Source organism: Macrosteles quadrilineatus, unplaced genomic scaffold (genome assembly GCF_028750875.1).
Source record: "Macrosteles quadrilineatus isolate MER2022 unplaced genomic scaffold, UCM_ALF_1.0 Scaffold_24__1_contigs__length_1734639, whole genome shotgun sequence".
Classification (NCBI taxonomy): Eukaryota; Metazoa; Arthropoda; class Insecta; order Hemiptera; family Cicadellidae; genus Macrosteles; species Macrosteles quadrilineatus.
In genome coordinates, this window is record NW_026542617.1 from 56,810 (window position 1) to 72,092 (window position 15,283).

At 36.3% G+C, this 15,283-nt stretch overlaps 1 protein-coding gene across 1 annotated transcript in view; it reads right to left on the reverse strand.

Annotated features, from left to right (window-relative positions):
- The window catches only part of LOC129005597 (Krueppel-like factor 6), a 95,050-nt gene that overhangs the window by 18,984 nt on the left and 60,783 nt on the right, over nucleotides 1-15,283 (reverse strand). The window contains exon 2 of the mRNA XM_054434545.1: nucleotides 10,366-10,416. Within this exon, the coding sequence (XP_054290520.1) occupies nucleotides 10,366-10,416 (51 nt within the window). The remainder of the gene's footprint in view (nucleotides 1-10,365; nucleotides 10,417-15,283) is intronic.

The window sequence follows — 15,283 nt, forward strand, 5'->3', positions numbered from 1 at the left end:
ACCATTGGAAAACAATAAAATATTAATGAAAGTGCCTCAACTATTAAATGGAACCACATCTCATTGAATGTCTATCACTCTTAGTTAAGGTTATACGATTTTAAGGCTAAGCAACACTAGCATCGAACAAAAATGAGATATTTTCATGTTTAATCAGTAGGTAATGTTACACATGCAGCAATACTTCAATGCTCGCTGACGCAAAAATATAGTGAGGATTGAAGTTTTCTGGGCCAGTTAAAAGTTTTTACGTATAAGCGTGTGTATAATATAGTTGAGTTAAGTTCAGTAGTTAAGTTTCAAGTTTCTTGGTAATTTAGTAAATATCAGATATATATTAGTTTTACGGATTAAATTAAGTTTAATCCAAAAAAATATAATACCCTTACTTCTTACAGTTAGTTTTCATTCAAAACAAATTAATAGTTCTGTTTACAATAACAAAAACAAATAATCTGTGTTATAAATCATATGTAAATAAAAACATTCGCCATAGGGCGCACATGAAAAGAGCCCAAAACTCAGGCAGACGCTTGAAAAGCACCCGGACCTCCAAGGTCCCTTCCAGGACGGTGCGAAAAGAGCCCGAGCTCTTCCTAGAACTTTTTCCCTAGAAATACATGAATTTATTTACAATATTAAAAGATACACTGTTAAAAGATACATTATTAAAATATTTATTATTAAAAGATATCTACATTACTAAAAGATATAGTCTGTTTACCTAACCTAACCTAACTTAACCTAACCTAACCCAAACAAACACAACACTATTTCAGAGCACGAGCAAGCGTCCTCCTCCTCAGGTACCTGTGGAGACCCGGGCTCTTTCCATGCTTAAGATTAGTGAACCTTTTTGAGGATTAAAATTTCGGGCTCTTTTCATGTGCTCCGTTGCCATATACAGTTTCTTGGTTTAGCCACACTCGCCTTCATGAAGATAGCTGGATCAACTCTTAACTAAATAGATTCTGGACTTATATGCCATTTGGCATTATCCGTTAATGATGCTGTCTAACAAAAGATCGACGTTATATAGTAACACGACTAGGGTTTGGACCGTTCCCTGGAAAAAATGTAAAAACCGCCAATTATGTTGAAACACAGCAGAAATATAAACTTTTTGCCATAGAAAATCAAATAATTTATAGCGATAAGATATTTGCACTGTCCTAAATACTAGATATAGTAATCCAAAGTAATAATAAGGAATATTAAAATGGTATAATCGTGAAAATTAAATTGATTATTCTATCCTAACTCTGATCAATTTCCTTCTAAAGGACACTAGTAGGGAGACACTTTACCTGGGCCTGACCTCGGAGTGGCGGTCACACTAAGGAATGTGCCCCAGCTGCAGACAAACCTTACTAAATCACCTCTCATTACAATACTAGCTTTGTACTTAGTGGCTGATTGTGTGATCCTGAATGAGCCGAACCAGGCTGAGGTTTACTACTGTGCATGCAATAAACATTGTGTACAACCTTTGACTATACAGGGTAATCAACTCAAGGAGGCCACCATTGGGATATCGGAATCGGTAAGAATTAGAGACAACTTAAAAGAGGGAAATTCCATAATTTGTTGTGGCAGTTAAAAATATGATTTTAGTTTTTCGAAATTCAGCCGCCATTTTCCAATATGGCGGCTGAATTAAGTAAATATAGTAAAATTAAAAGTATACTGAATAAAGAAAACTCTAACACCATATTCATATCTTTGACGGGTTAGATTAAAGTTCACCTTGAACGATTACGGTCCTCTAAAGTTCTATGTAAACAAAATTTATTTTTTGACAAAATCAAATAATTGACATACTTGAATTGTTGAATATTTTACAATTTCATTTTAAAACTGAGCTAACAAAAAAGAGAATATTCCAAGTTTTATCTGACAATAGTAGTTTACTTAAACTGAAATGAAAGGTGCGCGTCTATTAAATTAAAATAAAATATACTTTAAATGCTCGGGTTTTTATAACTTTAGATCCCCCATTAAGTTTGATTTCTTTTAATCACTTCAATGTTAAGTTTGTGAAGGCAAATTAAAGTAATGTAAAACAATGTTTTACAGCTAAAATACCCTATATTGAGTGTATACACGATGTTATGAAACAATGAAAGTGAACTCCCATGAAGTTAATTCGTATACTTTTCAAAATGTCAAGGAAATGTTCCAAAATAACCGTAATTTTCTTAAGTACTTAGTAACAAACATAAACATAAAACAAACATAGGTACAGTAGTACGACAATTATATAACTCGTAAAGTTAAAGCTTTGAGCTCAGTAGCAGTTGAGAAAATAATTGTGTTCATTGTAACTTGTGTTTCAACAGAAGCATTACAAGAACTACAAAGCAGTATTGCAGGGCTATAACGCCATGACTTAACCCCAATAGATGGCACCAATCATAAATTAGAAGTTATAAAATATGGAAGATTATTGTGGCATTCACGATGTTAATGCATGCATGAATCATTTCAGACGAAGAAGTACAGGGTGGGGCAGGGAAGTATCCCTAATTTCGAAGGTACATTAAAAGAGAACCAAAAATGTTAGAACCAAACTTTATATTTGGATTAGAAGGTTACATCTGGGAGTTTAATTTAATATGACTTTACTTGGTTTTAAACAACATATCCTGCAAATGGTGTGCTGGTGTCCCTAATCGTAAATACACAGCTGTATTCTGGTTCTGGAGTTCATCATAACTCTGTGAAGCATTTGTTGTGGGATGCGGCCAACTTCAAGGTGAATTGCATCCTTCAGGGCATCTAGGGCCATCCCTTGACCTACCCTAGCCTTAGCATTACTCCAATAGAGCATATTCTACGTATTTACCGCTTTGGAAATATGGAAGTGTGCCTCATCACTAAACAAAACCCGAGCAGCATGAGGCAGTCCCACAATTAAGATTTCACACGCGTGAATTCGTTGTTGCAAGTCTCTTTGTGTGAGTTTTTGAGAAACTACCCTCTTGCATAGATGGAGGCGTAGGTCCTCATGTATGATACGAGGCACAGTACGATTAGACAACGCCAGCGCGGATGCATGTTTACAAGCAGAACGTTGAGGAGACTGCAAAAGCTTTCTTCAGGATGTTTTCAGGAGTCCGGACGGTTATTTGAGCTCCAAATATCCTTCGCAATACACCACCACATACATGGATGTCATTCACACACATCAAAATGTAACAGCTTTGCGGCAGGCTATCTGATAACAAGTTCACAGCACACGCTAGCTGCACAGCAACAATAGACTGATAAAAAAAACAATTCGAGTGCAAAAGTACATTGCTCACTCGAACATGCCATGTCTTCTACTGACAGTGATATTCTTAGAAATTCCCAAAACAAAAGCTTTATTTGAGCCTAACCCCATTCCTCCAGCACACCCCCACTACTCTCAGTGCCATCTTAAAAGTATGGCTATTTCCCTGCCCCACCCTGTATTTTTTAGCTTCATCCAACTATATTTTTATTTACGATGTACTGTAAAATTTTAAATATGACCATCTGTGAAATATAATAAATGTATTTGTTTTTATTTTAACATTATTTTAATTATAACACATTTTATTAGTTTGAAATATACTGTCATGTTTAGATAAAGTAACTTCAAATTATATTTTTAAGTAATATATAACTGAGTACGGTATATCATTTGAACAGTAATATAAGTAATAATAAATATTATGAGTATGTCACTTTAAATATTAATAACTAATTATTTGTAAATAACTTCTTGATCAGCATCGTACGTGTTATTAAATTATCTGAAAGTACAAAAATTACGTCAAATAACATTTCTAATATTATATTTTCACTTATACTGTTTACTCACAAGACGGTAAATTCATATAAAAGATGGTAAGTGGTGATCGATTTCGATTGGATTGGTATCAAACTTGGCAAATTCATTTATTTTGTACTAAGCTATTAATATTTTACTAATAAAACAAATTTTAAAATTCTCCCTGTGGCAGCAAACCTAGGCACTTGTTAAACCTTATGATATTGAAATAGATTTAATTGAAAATTCAACTAGGCAAATGGAAATTCACTTAGTTTGCAGTTTTACTGCGATGGGAGTATTTTGCACACTTGAACATTGTTGATGTCTCGAACACTGTATACTCTTATTGTATACAGAACAGTTTTATTTGCATATTTACTTGATGTTTATAATGTTTTCCAAAACACGTCCAACCACTTCAGTTTTATGTACAAGTTTAAATTTAATAATTTTCGTCCTGGACCTTTAAAAAATGAGAGTTTGGAATTTTATTCCCCTTCATTTTCTATGCTATGCACATGTCCATGCAGGATGAACAGTCATATAGTTATACATAACGAATCAAATCGAACGAACACCTATTGGCCTACATGAATAATGATACTACAAATATACTATAGATATGACTAAGCATATTGGACAATTGTCTATAGACAGACAAAATTAAAAAAAAATTTAAATATGACTATTATACTTTCATATGCTATTGCTAAGTCAAACCGTGATGGATAATTGTTCATATACATACAAAGTCAGCTGGTAGGATACTTGACAATAAATTAGATGTTAAAAGGTAATTTAGTAGAGAAGACCTTCTATTCGTTACTTCGCCTCTAAAATAAAGCCATTTCACATTATAAGAGCTTCATGTACAAATATTTAAGCATGATGGATCATTAATGTCTATACAGACACGCATACAGAGAGAATAATATTTGTTTATATATTATCAAGCCATGTCCAAGTATGATGGCCAATTGTCTGATCAGAAAAGAGAATGTCCAACTGTGAATAATATTCTTCAAGTATACTATGGTCATGTCGCAGCATGTTAGATAATGATCTAGACAGGCAGGTATAGCCAGAAAGGTGTGAGTAATGCGAGTGATCCAGTTAATCGTTTTTCTCGAGGTTTCACTCAGTAAAGGGATATTTCATTTCAATCCGTTGTTCGATTCCTTCACCTATGCATTTCTGTTTGTGAGTGAATAATTGCCTAGGTCTACCGGTAAAAGAATTTGTAAAATGACTGCGTAAAGTGTGGTTAAGCCGTACATAGTTTGTTGAAGGTAAGAAAACCTGGAGTGTATAAAATCTAAACACAGAACCTTCAATTATAAGAACTCTTACAAAGATCAAGTGTTGTCAGCTCAAACAGCTTCATATGCAATCCTAATGAGCGTTTAAACTCATATAATTTGCATTTTATATTGCCAGGTAAAAGCTATATCGAAACACTTATACATATTTTTCAATCACCACAATTTACATGGCTTATCGACTGACTTTCATTTCTACTTTTGCAGTACAGTATACACCAACACATCGCGCTGCTGTACGATGGCTGAACCATGGTATTTGCAGTTAGGGGGATACCAACTCGGTTACCGCGGCAATTTATTTTAAGTAGCGTCGTGTTCATGATCATTTCACACGATTATTTCTCGAGAAAAAATATACTAGATATAAGTGCAATACTATGGACGGATGAATGTGTATTGAGGGTCTGCTCAAGGTGTCGCGTTCTAGGTGCACAAGAAATTGCGAGAATTTGAATTCAATCAAAATACGATTTGCATACAAACGCTCGCGTCTACGGACGGCCACGCACGCACGCACACGCACAATGCCTCATCAATCACACTTGTTCTGCCAAATCCGCCGCACTGGTGAACTTTTGAACTTTGGAAATGTCAAGAAATACTAATTAGGTGACCAACCGGAGATAAATCATGCACAGACTGTTTACAACTGGGTTGGCATTTGATGTTGGTTTGATTTACTTCCAAGTGTAGTGGTGTCCCCACTAGAAGCTGGGAGCTGACAACTCCTTAACACGTTACATGGGGACTTCTACATATAGAGAAAAGGGGTTTTATACTACTGTAAACTACGCGGAGATGAAACTGGATGGCTTTTTTATACATAGAAGATATGAGAGCTGAGAACTTATCTATACATCGTGGAGTTGGGAGCTGATGATTCCTATACACACTACGAAGATGGAACTGAGAACTCATCTATATATCGTGGAGTTGGGAGCTGATGATTCCTATATACATCACCAAGATGGAACTGAGAACTCATCTATATATCGTGGAGTTGGGAGCTGATGATTCCTATATACATCACCAAGATGGAACTGAGAACTCATCTATATATCGTGGAGTTGGGAGCTGATGATTCCTATATACATCACCAAGATGGAACTGAGAACTCATCTATATATCGTGGAGTTGGGAGCTGATGATTCCTATATACATCACGAAGATGGAACTGAGAACTCATCTATATATCAAGAAGAATGAGTTAATAATGACTCCACCACACCTCAAATAAAGAGAACTGCTCTGAAATGTAATCTGGGTCAGTGATTCGAAGGGAAACCCGACTGTGATCTTTAGATCGCTTATGAAACATGGTATGGTCAAATGCTTGGTATGCAGCACCACGCATCCAATCCAATCCGTTATTTTGTTACGTGACTATGCGAATACTTGGTAATAGGTTTAATGATTTTTTAATCGGAACACATTTAAACTCTTCTGTAGTTTATTTAACAAATTACTACGCTTTAATGCTGTAGACTCCTGTGATCAGATTCGTAAGTGATTTCAAACAATTATAATCGTATTCGAATTTCAAAATATTATACATGCTTTTACAGTGACAACCCCATCATATGGATTGAGAAAAGGGATCTGCAGTAGTGCAGTCTGCGTCTGCGATAGTTTAAATACAGGGCAGTACACACTGTATTTAACACTGATACAATAGTGACTAAAACTAAAGCCATTGTAAACTCATACTTCTCGTATTCAATTTGCCTACCCATGAGCTTGTCAATTTGAAGAAATAAAAATAATTTCAATGATTACGTTTATACTACACCTTAGGTATTTCATACATAGAAATAAGAGAAAAAATAAGAAAGGATAAATATTAAACAGCTTTGCATTTCCTTTTGACTAATTCCAAGAAGCTTTGTCTTAAAACTAACTATAGCAATCGAACTTTATTGAAACTTCAAAATATCACTTTGCAGTAGCTCGGGTCACACATTCCATGTAATCTTTACCACAACAGTCCTTACAGGTATACAATCCAAGGAACATGTGTTCCACTTCATCACTGCAGAAAAGCGGGTCATTTTTCTCGGAATGCAATGTGTAATGTCCGTAAACGCCTTAAACAATCTCATCCGAATTCGTGACACAGTGTTGGCCGAGTGATCTGTCGAGGTAGGCCCTAGATGGAGGACGGCTGCTCGAGAAAGTGCGATCGGACGGTATATGGAGCTCCGGCGGAAATGCAGCAACGCCGGCTTTGGAAACTTGGCACATTCCAGGTTGGTGGAAAGTATCGTCGTCGCCTGCCACCTTTTTGTTGATAACATCTCAGAAAGAAGTGCTTGTAAGTGCGACGATCAAACGGATATCGGGCCAAACCTTGCTTGGTGATTGCGGCACAAGGCGTATTTGGAGATTGTACTCATGGTTTTTATTTCTACTGGCCTTTTTCGATTACAAAGATAGGTTGATGAAATAAAAAACCATGTCATTCGGTATAACATGGATTAGGAAAATTCATCTGTTCTTCTACTTATGAGTTGTAACTATAAGTATCCTACAACGTTGGTAAATAAAACGAAAACAAAATATCATTGTAAAGTCGTCCATAAAAGTCGTATAGGCAGCATTATTCAAAATTAAAGGGCGGCTTCCCTATATTTTATGGCGAAAGGTTAACTTAAGATTTAAATGCAGTTAACTTTGAGATTTTATATTATTGAAAATATGTAATTAATTACTGTTACGCTTTCCTCAAATCCTGTTTAATCGCTGATCGTGGTTTAAATTCTAGTTTAAGCCCGGATTCATTTTACTCAAGATAATTTCTCGGTTTAAACTAGGTTTGAGTTAACCTTTCAGGTGCGACCGTTTAACCTTCGATCCATGGGTTAAACCAGGAGAGAAAAATTATAACATTATTTATGATTGGCTTATTCTTGTCAAACGTGTTTTGTTTACACGTAACCTAAATCAAATTGAAAAATTCAACTGAAAACAAACCGCGAACAAGAAGCTAGATCGGTTCATGACTACTGAACATGTAGTGATATATTGCTATACAATGTTTTATGGTTTTCATAAATGTGTGGTGTGGTTTTTTTTTAGGTTAGTATCGTAATTTGATAGAAACCGATATCTTGGTCATGGGCTAGCAACCATAGAATAAATAAATATACAGTACGGACAAGTAAATAAATACTAAGGCTTATAACCATCACCCATCGACCTTTTATGTGTGTGTAGCTTTAAGTTGGAATTACTATTGACTATCGAATACTTCAGTAGACATCCCAACTACTTGGACAAGCTATAGCAATTTGTTTACTAAAGGACATAGTTGTGTGAGCCAGTCACGAATGCACTAGTGTCTAAAAATCTATTCTCACCTTAAATTTTATGCTGACAAAGTTGATGGGTCATAACACTTGCTACAGCTCACAATAAGTAATTCCCTTAGTTTGAACTAGTAAAAAAGTTCATGTATTTTACAGAAATAAGTCATTTAGATCAGCACCATCGATGGCAAACATCAACTACGACGATATTGATTAAATAAATGGTGACAACTTAAACATGGGGATGGAATGTCTAGTTGTCTCAATAGTCGAAGGTATTACCAAATAACATATACTTTTAGAAACAATTAATCAAATGAGTAGTAACGTTGGCTTGCAAAGAAAATGCGATAAATTAGATTTTGAATGCATAAAAGAACACTTAAGGTAGTCTTGGATATGATTCAACATAAAATTATTTAGGTTATGTTGAATGTTAAAATTAGGTTATGTTGCTTTACAGTTGAGCACATAGTTAAGCAACATAACCTAAGATCACCCAAGGCAGTATTTAAACATATTTATATTTTTTTATATGTTAATATTTTTATTTATTATGTTTTCTATATATTTTATATATTTCTTTTATTTGACATTCGGGTGGAATTCACTATTCAACAACTAGTATAGTATATTACAGGTATCAGCATTCTAGCATAAAAAGATTATAGGCTCTGATCCTTTAAAAGAATTAGACCTAATTCTGTAAAAGGTGACTTGAACATTCCATTAGCCTTTTATCTCGTAATATTTTATTTCCCATAGTTGCAAAGACTTTAGTCCTAAAGATTAAGTTACAACGTATAACGCCTACATAATGTGTTTTACAATGTCGAACATTGAGTGACATTGACCAAAATTAAATAAATTACAACCAAGACGCCCAAAACACAGGGAAAAATAGATAAAAACTCAAGCGGGTCTAATATTTCATGCGAAAACGTAAACTGTATCAGTGATGCCAACCCAGTAAAGAAATAAACCAGTTTAAACTAAACTAAAATTTAAACTATGTTTAAGGAAATCGATCCTTTGGTTTAAATGATGTCTTGACTTTCCTTGATTCAACATTTAAGATATCTACACTTACAACCGATCTAACGGTTACTTACTGACAGTACAGTCGGTTATTACAGTTAATAGCCCTATTCGTATGAAGGTGTTGTATTATATATACAAGCTAATAATTACGTTGATAATTATACTAACGAAGAAATTATTGTAAGTATGATAAATGTGGATAACCACTATGATATAATCCAAAATACCTATTAATTCACTTAAACTATTCATTAAAAATTATTTACTATACAAAAATATTCTTTGACGTATATCAAAATAATGTTATAATCCATGTATTCGTACTTTGAATCATTACTATGAAACTAATTGCGAGTATTGAAAGATAATGATTGAATTAGATACAAATTTTCTTGTTATATTCTGTTTCCATCTAAAGTAATTAAGAAATATCCGTGAATCTGTAAACACATTGTGAGTTTGTAAGCTATGAGCATTGAATGCTTTTTACAGGTAATAAGTTAAGACAAGAAAGGGAAAATTATTGCGATAGTAATTCGATAAATACAGACATTATTGGAGACGCTGAGCCGTAAGGAAGCTTGCCCGGACCGGTCAAGTCAGTCCAGCAAGGTTTTTTATCTCCGGTTATTCAACAGTAGTTCTGATTACAGCTTTTTCTCGAAAACATAAGGTCGAGTGTAGCAAATATCCTGGATCTCGGTCTCCATCGAAATATATTGGTCTACAAGGACACTTTGGCATCTTAAAAAGTAAATTCTATTATGAAAATACGACGCAGAAAACGCAAAGCTATCTCAAATAAACTCTTAAATGATACTCGGATTGTGCTGATTCAAGTTAGTATTTGCAAGTAAATACAAAGAGGGCTATGTAAAATAACATAAAATAAACTTACATTGGCTCGATCCTGCTCCAGGGGAAAAGCTATGAACAGCCCAGAGTCACACTGAAACGAAAACATAATTTTAAATATTATAAATCATGCTTAATACACTATACATTTATGCTGACGTTCTCTTTTGAATCACAAATATTCTTCGTTTTTCAGTATTTATTTATTTCAGTATTTTAATACAAATTTTAAAACATAATTTGGGGTCGCCGGATTTCTACCCCCGGATATTTACCCCCATGAAAAAACCCCTACGTCATTTTGACGTCACGAGGGGCGGGGCCTATACACGGTCGAGAAAAAGCCCGCGACTGGAAATCTACCCCCGGACATCTACCCCCGGACATCTACCCCCAGACATCTACCCCCGGAAATCTACCCCCGGACATCTACCCCCGGACATCTACCCCCAGACATCTACCCCCGGAAATCTACCCCCGGACATCTACCCCCGGACATCTACCCCCGGACATCTACCCCCGGACATCTACCCCCGGACATCTACCCCCAGACATCTACCCCCGGAAATCTACCCCCGGACATCTACCCCCGGACATCTACCCCCGGACATCTACCCCCGGACATCTACCCCCGGACATCTACCCCCAGACATCTACCCCCGGAAATCTACCCCCGGACATCTACCCCCGGAAATCTACCCCCGGACATCTACCCCCGGACATCTACCCCCCGAAGTCAGCTCTGTCACGTATCGGCCAATATTCATTGTTGTAATTGATTTTATTGGCTGTTTTATATAAATCAACGATTCTTCGGTTAGTAATTGCCCTCTAATATCTAGTACTAGCTGTACCAACGGGCTTTACCCGTTTTACTTCATAGGCCTAAGTGAGCTCGTTCGAATGGCTCAATCACGTCCTGGTTGAAATTCGTTCGCTACGCTCACTCACCTTTAGGTTGGAGCTCGTTCGCTGCGCTCACTTGCCTTCAGGTTAGCTCGTTTGCTACGCTAACTCGCCTCCAGGTTGAAGTTCGTTCGCTACGCTCACTCACCTTTTGGCTGCAAATTAGCTGTAGTCATAAATTAAAAAAAAATATAGTGCTGCACCCTATTGGTAATCCTTGTAACATGCTATTGCACATCATAGAACAGAACCAACTTGTTTAATTGAAACAGCTGTTAATATTCATTAATTCCATTTAAATATGAGTACTCATAAGGTTAACATGGGAAACTCCAGAGCCACTGGGACGGAGCCCGAGAGTCCAATCAGAATAAAAATAGCTTAGTTTTCCTATTTAATGCCTAAAGAATCAGTGTACCAAATTTCAGCCTCCTAGGTAAATGGGAAGTGGGAGAATTAGTGATGAGTGAGTGAGTGTGTCAGTGAGGGCTTTGCCTTTTATATACTTAGATTACGCATGTGATATATCATTGTCTTGTTTAACATTATCTATCTTCCTAATGAAATAGGCTAACAGCCCTTTTTCCATATTTTTGTAACTAACGCAATAGTCATTATTGTTTTTACACTTATTTATTACTCATTAAACAATGCTAAATGCTCACGTTTTTTATAATTTCACTCTGTCACAGTTAAAAGAATTATCGTAAGCCTTTAAAGCAACCGTCGATTTTGACGGGTTTCACCTAGTAATTAATTAATTTATTGATCAACCAGTGGCAGGCTTTTTATTAACATTTAATTGCACTGTATTTTTACCTCTAGTAATCAGAAAATATTCTCCTTCAATGATATGTATTAAATTTTACGATATGCGTTCGTGCATGCGCCGTTAGCTGTTACTGTGTGTGAAAGTTGGCCAAACATTTAAATCACTGTCTAGAAATAAATCAAATGCTTAAGGTCCACACTCTTGAAGCCCTTGATCAAAATATCGTTTTAATTACCATTTTGCGTTGCGCTAGATCTTAAGATTTAAAATTACACCTCAATCATAAAAATCGGTGAAGTAGTTCGGGTGAAAAAGGGCTGTTACAGCCTATTTCATTAGGAAGATAGATAATGTTAAACATGACAATGACATATCACATGCGTAATACTAGATATTAGAGGGCAATTACTAACCGAAGAGCCGTTGATTTACATAAAACAGTCAATAAAATCAATTACAACAATGAATATTGGCTGATACGTGACAGAGCTGACCACGGGGGGTAGATGTCCGGGGGTAGATTTCCGGGGGTAGACGTCCGGGGGTAGATGTCTGGGGGTAGATGTCCGGGGGTAGATTTCCGGGGGTAGACGTCCGGGGGTAGATGTCTGGGGGTAGATGTCCAGGGGTAGATGTCCGGGGGTAGATTTCCAGTCGCGGGCTTTTTCTCGACCGTGTATAGGCCCCGCCCCTCGTGACGTCAAAATGACGTAGGGTTTTTTCATGGGGGTAAATATCCGGGGGTAGAAATCCGCTACCCCCATAATTTGTTCCGGTACATCCTCAGGTATCAGAATAAAATGTGCGAGGTAAGCATAGGTTGATATGCAAATCAAATTAAAGGTATTTTTTAGACAAAAACAATGCCGCAAACCCGACCTCAAACGGACAACCGGGTCAAAAACTGCAGCATTGCGAATATTGATAAAATAGCAACAACTAAGTGAGGTAGGGTTTTTAAAAATTTAAAGAGATAAGTATGAATGAGGTGCTTCGTTATCTTATCGGTTTAAAGGTCCCTTATCGCCGAACGCCATTCATTCGCGACATAGTCCTTGGGTATTTAAATTTATCTCTACCATGGAATGTCATTGATTTTAATTTAGACTTTTAAAAATCGTAACTTCGGAACGGAACATGCTATAAGAGTCGGGTTTTCGCAGTTATGTTCCGCTAAAGTAAAATCTTTAAACTAAAACGTGTTTTTGTATTATTAAATAATTCTGAATATTTTAAAATGTAGCCTACATTATCAAAGTCAGCAGGCAGTTACAAACAAATATTTAACTAATTCAAAACGTAAACTTTAACTTTCAAAGACACTTTAAAATGTTGTTTTCACCAATGGTTACGTTTTTAATGTTTACACCATTGCCCATACATTTTCATGTAAGGTCCACACTGTGATCTTGTTTCTACTGTCAAGGGCTCAGCTGACATGAGTCCTTCACTATAGCAATGAAGTAACTTGCTCAGTAATTATCTAATTTTACAACATGACAGCAAAATAGTGCTATGGTCCATGGAGGCAGCTACCTAGTGATCTGGGCCATGGGAGGAATTAACCCCAATTCGATAGCCTCTAGTGTAAGGGACAAGAGCGGTAGCTAATGTACCTGTATTGTATGTCGCAACTTACCTACCTTCTGTAGATCACAAACTACAGCTAAGGACGGAACTTGAGCGAAGGAATTGAGTGTGAGCGCAAAAGAAACAAGTAAAACAGGAGACAAGTTATTTATCTAATAATGACATTTAAAAATCACTGATAAAAGAAAATCCTAAAATATCTTTAGTGGATTAACAAAAATAAATTAAATTTGTAAGTGCAACACGAATTACGTTATAACAAGACAATATAACGAAACTGTAACACAAAATAACAACGAACATCATAAAGTGTGTGTAATGTACAGCAAACAGTGATTTTACTGAGGTCTAGTTAGATATATTAGACTGTGACGCATGGCGTGACGCTATATTTTTTTATAGTGTGAGCATTCCCGAAGCCGGGCTACATGTCAAGCTCTTCCCACCTTCCTACCTACTCACCCCATCTTTGTCGGCCATGGAAGAGGAAGCAGCCGAAATGAAGACCTCCTCCTCAAAATTCGGATTAGTTTAAGTTTAAGAATTATGTACTAATAAGATAAATTAATATGTCTGACTAAGTCAGGAAGCAGCGGGGAACCCTTCAGGGATTCCCGACATTCGGACTGTAGAAATTATCATTTATTATACTTTTGGAACATGAAATTAAATCACATTAAAAACTCCATAAATTAAAACTCCAGAAAAATGTCATTCACTCAGCAGTATTAGCAACCAATTCACCATGTTCAGTTCATAATATATACGTTTGGTAGGATATATTTAGGTAGTTAGTTAAATTAGTATAAATCAAAGCTGGTTAAGCAGGTGTCTGATCTGGGTAAAAGATCTCCGTCCCTCTGGTCCCCGGCAATCTTCAGCAGATTCAGCACGCTTAACATAAGTTTGTTCCAGATATAGCGATTCCCAACCCATCAGCATTACCCCATTATTCCCTCCGTAATTCCCAAATTCCCATCAATTTCCCCCAAGTATCAAACTTTAAATTTACTTCCCCACCCCGCTACAAGACAAATAAATAAATGTAGTCTTTTCTTTACAGTCGAGTTTATGAGAGTGAGCTAGTCAGGTGATAGAGCACTGGGCTTCAGACACCCCAAGTCCTGGGTTCAAATCCCCGCCAATCACCTATGGCATTAAATTTAGCTTTTCCATTTGTGTGCTCTTAGTCTAGCCTGAAGTAATGTTTAAATCGCGTTTCTCCCCCACACAACATAGATTGCACCACATGACAGCCTGTTCCATACATAGTTGCATCATTGTGCTGTGTAGCGCTCTTGTATCATAATCTATACCGACAAGAAAAACTCGTTCACATTGACCTTATACTTATCAGGGTTTTAATTTTCTCACCGGTCGGTTAACGATTTCTTCATTTTCCTGCTTGCATAAATCCATTAATCTATTTACGGAAAAGTTTTACAGGCGAACCAACACTATTATTTGACCGGTTAACTAGACAAGTCGAGACTCTGACATCAGTTATTATCTAGTTATACCTAGTTAGGTGGAACACTGAAACAGTACACAAGGGGTGTATTAAGCACATTGCTTTTACATTTACAGTGAAGAAGAGCTGTTTTGTGTTTGCGAGTGTTGTGCGAGTTTGCTGGATGTGTTGTTTAACAACTTGTTTTCTGACTTACAGAAAATGATACTCAGGTTAGTGAAT